The sequence below is a fragment of the Notothenia coriiceps genome, unplaced genomic scaffold (genome assembly GCF_000735185.1).
Source record: "Notothenia coriiceps isolate Sejong01 unplaced genomic scaffold, NC01 NC01_scaffold00020478, whole genome shotgun sequence".
NCBI lineage: Eukaryota > Metazoa > Chordata > Actinopteri > Perciformes > Nototheniidae > Notothenia > Notothenia coriiceps.
The window spans coordinates 59,343-66,126 of NW_011353179.1; the positions used below are offsets into that span (position 1 = coordinate 59,343).

General features: G+C 44.2%; 1 protein-coding gene across 1 annotated transcript in view; it reads left to right on the plus strand.

The window, feature by feature from the left end:
* The window catches only part of LOC104952761 (rho-related GTP-binding protein Rho6-like), a 9,854-nt gene extending 4,013 nt beyond the window's left edge, over positions 1-5,841 (plus strand). Inside the window, exons 3-5 of the mRNA XM_010779636.1 lie at positions 2,931-3,040; positions 3,256-3,390; positions 3,533-5,841. Of these exons, the coding sequence (XP_010777938.1) occupies positions 2,931-3,040; positions 3,256-3,390; positions 3,533-3,778 (491 nt within the window). The 3' untranslated portion in view covers positions 3,779-5,841. The remainder of the gene's footprint in view (positions 1-2,930; positions 3,041-3,255; positions 3,391-3,532) is intronic.
* The last annotated feature ends 943 nt before the right edge of the window (positions 5,842-6,784 follow it).

The window sequence follows — 6,784 nt, forward strand, 5'->3', positions numbered from 1 at the left end:
GCCGCTTGTGTGATCAGCGTGTGCAAAGCCTCCATCCCGTCCTAGCTCGTAATGGCTTCTGGAGCGCGCAAGCCCGGGCTCAAATACGCCATACTGTTGCCGGGGGCATGAGATGAAACCACAGACATGCAGCGGTGAAAGACAGAGAAGAAGGAGAGTGGAGTGGCTTGCACAGAGGAAAGCCCAGCCAGGAGCTCCAATCCCTGCTCCCTGTCAACACTCGAGAAACTCTGCCCCCGGGTGTCGGGGCCCGAACACAAGAAGGGAGGGACCGCACTCTAACCCCGCCGCCAGCAGGTTAAGGGTGTGAAGAAACCGCTGTGAGCCTTTAACGAGGCGCTTGATGAGACGTCATAGGACGACCACAAGGACCCCTTAATCAGTAAATTAGGAAACTGTGATCTTGAGAGCTAAGCCAAGTGCGGGGGGAAATGAAAAGCACTCCCAAGCACAAGTGAGCTAATGCGCGGAGCCATGCTGTGCCGCTGCAGGGTGCCCTCGTTTTTGCGACTGGGTTCTTCAGCGGCGGCTTCTCTTCAGTGCATGTAAGTGGCTCTCACGGCATTCCCGCCGGAGCAATCAGGAAGCGCTCTGGGGCCTCCCCCCCATCCTGCTGTCACCGCCTGACTGCTGGGTGTGTGAGATGCTCAACAATGCCAGCTTTGCTGTTTTGATAGCAGCAGGGGCTGCCGGAGCGTATTAATAGGTTTCTTAAAGAGCTTAAAGATATCAAGCAAATCAAAGGGAGGCACAACTGGTGGGCAGACGTATGGCTTTGAACACACGTGTATTGGTTGATTCATTTATTGGGAAGGCACACAAGGCCACACTCGTGCACCCGTGTTTAGCTCCATAAAGCTGGCGTGTATAGGGCTTTTCAATGTTTGGCCTGGTTTACTTCTGCAGGAATATTAAAGATGGCAGAATCCTTTAGGGCCGTAATGTCAAAAAAAAATAGAAATCAGCTGAACATGAAAATACATAGGCTTCCAGCAGGCATGATTGCGCAAATCTGGCATAAAGGGATATAATATGGTAAAAATCAAGCACCATCTGGTAGTGGTACTTTTAACGTGCTGCTCTTAAACTGCATCTTGCGTATTGATATTGAATCGTCTCAGCGTGTATCGGATGTATCGGACGAGTCGAGCCTGCAGCCTCTTAGATGACGTCAGTCTTTCTGTCCCTCCTGGAGAGCTCCCTCCCATGAAGCTAGTGCTGAACTCGGGCCACAGTGCTGCACACAGAGCTTGCGTGTCGTGTCGTCGGTGTGTGTTGTGTGTGTAGTGTGTTGTTGGTGTGTGGTGTGTGTGTTGTGTGTGTGTGTGTGTGTGTGTGTGTGTGTGTGTGTGTGTGTGTGTGTGTGTGTGTGTGTGTGTGTGTGTGTGTGTGTGTGTGTGTGTGTGTGTGTGTGTGTGTGTGTTCTCTCTGCCTCCTCGTTCTCAAGCCTTACATCACTCTGGATAGTTATGAGACGGGGGCTTTGATTCCCCTTAAAAGCGAGTTATTGATAGATTGTATTCGTAGAAGTCGTCCTACTTTGCAGATTGAAGTCAAATATTCCCGCAGACCTGAATGGCTTTTTGAATTAAAGTGCTTTGTGTTCTTAAAATATTTTCATTAATGTCTCAGCAGAGATTACTTAGTTCCGGTAGCTTATCTATTCCTGGTGTAATTATATCCTGCTTTTATTTGCAAGGGAAGCTTCGGTTGCACATCTAGCCCCTGAGGACAGGGGTAGGAAATGAAATCTTAGCGTTGGTGTGTGGGGGAGTGATTAGGTGGCAGAGGGAAGACAATAGAGAGCGGACATCCTGTCGGTCTGTTTTTAGAACAAGAGCCTTCCTGAGAGTTAAAGGAAGACTCTACATATAGCTCTGCCGTTTGTGGGAAGGTGAGGGAAATGTGTGTAGTGTGTGTGTGTTGTGGAGTCAAATGTTCTTAGACTTTAACTACACGTCCTTTGGTAAAGGAGTGGGAAGGTGTTTGCCGTCTCGATATACATTTGCCAGAAGGAAATTGAGAGTCCTTCCAGAACAAGGAAATCTGGGAAAACGATATGTTGGAGGTGATTAACAGTTAATGATATCATTTTGCGCGCACACACACACACACACACACACACACACACACACACACACACACACACACACACACACACACACACACACACAAATACAAGTACACACAATGATTATGGTCTTAATGAACCGTGAGAGAAGTAGATTAATATCTTGAGTTATACGTGACATTGCTTTCTGGCTGTATTACAACACATTTTTCCTTGACATTTTCTTTACTGTTAAACAGCTGTTTCCTTCTGTTTCTTGTCTTTGTGCAACGCTCAGCTAACCAGCTGTTGGCTGTGGCTTCACATAATAAACTTGCTTTGAATACTTTTCAATCTGTCTTTTATTAACAATACCTGAAGGGGACTTCATTCGACAGACATAGATGAACATAGTCTGTATTTTGGAACTTAATCTGATGCTGTGTTTGTATGTATGTATGTAAGCCAAAGTCAAATCTTGGAAAGTGTATCCTAAAGTATGGTGATCATTTTGTTCCATGAGACATCTGGTGTTTGCTTTGACTCAAACAAAGTTTGGTAGATAAAGTTTGGTTTCCAATAATGGAAAGATGTGATTGGTGCAGAGTTTCACTGACTGTGAGTAATTTGACTGCACTGGAAAAACCTGGTCAGTGGGAAGGCGTCAAGCTCAGTCAAGTGTTTGCTCTTTTATCAGTTTGGCAGGCTGCTATGTTATTCATTATATTATTTGTACTGTGTGAAAGTGAGGAGGATGATTGTGATAAAACATTATGAAAGTGTCAAAGTTAATTTTCAAAGTGCTGACTGCCCAGCTCCTAAATCACATGGTAATAAACTTGTATGTGAGGGCATTGCTAAGTGTGTGTTGTCTCTGCAGGTTCTCCTTACTACGACAACGTCAGACCGCTCTGCTACAGCGACTCCGACGCAGTGCTCTTATGCTTCGACATCAGCCGACCAGACACAGTAGACAGTGCGCTAAAGAAGGTATTAATCTTATTTATATTATAAACTGTTATAAACTAAAGTAAAGGTTTCAAGATAGTAAACATCAATCACATAAACATATATCCATCCTCAAAAGGACCAAGGACTACTTGAATGTTGGACACTGTTGGCGTACACATGTGTATCTTCCCGAAGTATATTTAAAAAGCTTTCCAGTGACAGTGTTTTGACGCCTGTTCCTCTTCTCCTCGCAGTGGAAAGCAGAGATCCAGGACTTCTGTCCGAGCACACGGATCCTCCTAATAGGCTGTAAGACAGACCTGCGCACAGACGTGTGCACACGCATGGAGCTGTCCAATCAGAAACAATCTCCCGTCTCACATGAACAGGTTTGTCCCCGGACTTCTGTTTCTTCCTCTCTGCGTCTTATTTAGGATTCTGTCTCGTGTGTAGACTGGGTAGTCGTGGCGGAATCCCCCTTTGTGTTACATTTCCAGAGTTTAAATGTTTTTGTTATTTTTTACATCATAGGGTTCGTCTTTAGCTAAGCAGCTTGGAGCAGAGACGTACCTGGAGTGCTCCGCCTTCACATCGGAGAAGAGCATCCACAGTGTTTTCCGTACAGCGGCTCTGGCCTGCGTGAACAAACTGCAGCCGGCCAACAAGCCCAGCCCCATCCGCCGCCTCTCCAAGAGACTCCTCCACCTGCCCAGCAAGGCAGAGCTGCTCTCCTCCACCTTCAGCAAGGACAAGTCCAAGAGCTGCTGCATCATGTGAAGCCTGCTGAGGGGAGAAAAGACAGAAAAGGTGGTGTGCAGGGAAAAGAGAGCAATGATTTCTACACAGCAGCTCTCCCGTCAACCACTCCACTCTCTCTGTTCAACTCCGACACTGGACTCTGATCATGACATATCACCCGCTCACAGTGCAGGGAGGGTTACAAATGTTTGATATTGAAAATAATTCTGATCTATTAAATGCACCTGACCAAAGGGAGCATAGCAGCCACTTCAAGAGCTCTCAGAGTCCTCTCCTGAGAGCTTAAATTAGGTCAGTGCCTCCTCTTTCCAAAGTGCTTGTAAGCACTGCATTTTATTGCATTACTCTGATGAGAGCCATTTTAAATTCTGGTAGCGGTGCCCTTTTCCATCCATTTAATTTTCTGAATGTCTTTTAAGGTCAGGATGTTAGCTGGTTGAAGAGATCAAATGTTAAATCTGACCGTGACAGGAAGTGGTATCTACAGAAATGCGGCTCTGGGATTTAAAAACGGGAATTATTCCCTCACTGGCTGACCCCTCGGTATTTCTTTTGGAAATGAAAGCTGACAGTGAAGGTAAAAGGGGGAGAGAAGGGAGGGATTTGGCAAAGCAGAGTGTTCATCAGTAAAGGCAGTCAGAGGACGAACTGAGAGCACGTCCGAAGGAGCGCAGTGTGACTCGGTCCTCGCATGAGAGTCGACGGGTGGACATGATGTGACGGAACAGAAACAAATCATGGGCCATGTAAAGAGCATGCTTTCTCAGTCAATATACACGTGGCTCATTTTGTCCATTTAAGTGCTGCTTAATGGATACCAGCTTTTGTTCCAGCAAAAAGTGTTTACTGGACTTTAAAAGATGAAGCATAAAAGATTTCTGTTTTACACATGCCAAACTGTTTTTTTTACACATCTTGTTTTTGTAATCCTTTGCCTCCTAGATTATTTAGAAAATGTCCTCAACAGCTTTGAACAGCTAAATGTTCATCCAAGATCTCCTCGTCATAAATAAACCATTAGGATTATTCTATTATAAACGGATTATTAAAGTAAAAGCTTTGAGATTAACTTCAATGGAGTGTTTACTGATAATTATGTCAAATAAAAAAAGTTTGACAATATCCCAAGCTTGTGCCACAGACCCTATTTCAGACATCTAACCAAAATCCAATTGACTTTGAGATGAAGGAACGGGAAGTGCAACAATGCTAATTTAATCCTGTGCTAGCTGCATCAACAATAAATGTCCCCGAGATGACGTGGAGAAGGTTAACTTGAATCACACAAACAGGCTGGTCCTTGTTTCTTCCCTTCCTTTTTTATGCTATCAATTCTTTTTTATTTCTAACTTCCCCTAAAACGTATTCCTGACATTTTCCATGTTGAAAAGCTTTTTTTCTGGATGTTTCTTCTTGCTTCTGGCTGTCTTCGTTTTGTTTTTTTGTAGCTGTTGATGTTGTTTTTACTGGAGTCTTCTGGCATTAGCGGGCTGTTGACAGCTCCGCTAATGGAGGGCTTGATGATTTGTTGGTCCTTTCTCTTTATACATCCATGGTCCGCACCGAGGAACCCCCAACACTGGAGCTTTACGTGTTGCCTGGCAACAGTGTGAGCAAGGGGCAGGCGTTTGTGACACGGAGAGGGAGGGATGCTCTCCCAGAGGGCGCCTCACCTTTTTATTTGTAGCATTAGACGGAAGCCACTGCAAAGGAGGCTGATGGACATTTCACAGAGTGGGAGGCCTGCTCCAGATCTCCACGTGGTTTTAAACACCCCATGCTGGTGCATTGTGGGAAACATATAGTCTGAAACATGTCTCTGTAGCTTCAGTTGGTATCGAATATAAAGTCGTCATTTCAGTGTTTCTCTCTTGCTAATTTTCTGAAGGAAAGACTTGTTTTGTTTTACATGTCCTTCCTAATAAAACTGTTTATTATGAATCCCTAAAATGAATGTTACTGAAGCAAAACAACGTGTGTGTCAAGTTGCCTTTTATGGCTTTAAATTATTGGCTGAGTTCTGTATTTGTTATTGTCATACTTCTTTAAATCTTTATTTAAATAAATATGTCCAAAGTTCATTTACCAGTCAGTGTTTGTTTATTTCTGCTTTAAAACCATTAGTAAGGCATAAGAACGTTGATGGATGTACTGGTCACTGTTTTTTTGATTTAAATACACACTTAGTAGTGTTGCACCTTTTTAGATGTTAAGAAATATTCTCAGACATAATAATCTGTAGTAAATAGACACAAATTCAACCTCTAAAAATATTATTTCCACCAAGTTTAATGAAAATCACACCAGCAGTTTTCAACAAACCAAAGGGAAAACCACCTTTTTGGTAAAGGTTATTCATTTTATGTTAAAGGTCCCATGTCATGCTTTTCCGGTTATTACCCGTCCCCTTGTGAGTTATGCAGCTTTTTATGCATGTAAACGGTCTGCAGAGTCACAAGCCCTCAAAGTACACCCTGTCCAAATGGACCAATCCGTGGAGCTGTTACGTTACGTCCTCACACACACACACACACACACACACACACACACACACACACACACCATAGACTGTATATATGACACACACTCAATCTTTTCTCAGCTGCAGCTTCACCGATTTCTCCTCCCTGAGACGGCGGGACGCGGCAAGGTGTGTGAGCAAACGCACAAACTCCCAGCCAGGCTGCGGGTGTCGGGCTGGTTTCGGGCTGGGTTTCGCTGTGTCTCGCTCTGTCTCGCTGTCTCGCAGACGGCCACTGGGCTCATAGGGAGGGAGAGGGGGCAGGAGCTCCAACAATTCGTTTAAGACCGAGTGAATACACATACTATACAGAGATGCTGTATGAGAAACCAATGTGAGTTTGGGAAATTGCACAATATAAATCTATTTTAGTAGACCTCAACAATGGAATTATGATCAGTAGAAATGGCCAAGACATGGGACCTTTAACTTACAAGTCACTGTTTATTGCTGAATTAAATCCATCAGAAATGTGTTGTTTCATTTCGTTATTGCCCTAACGA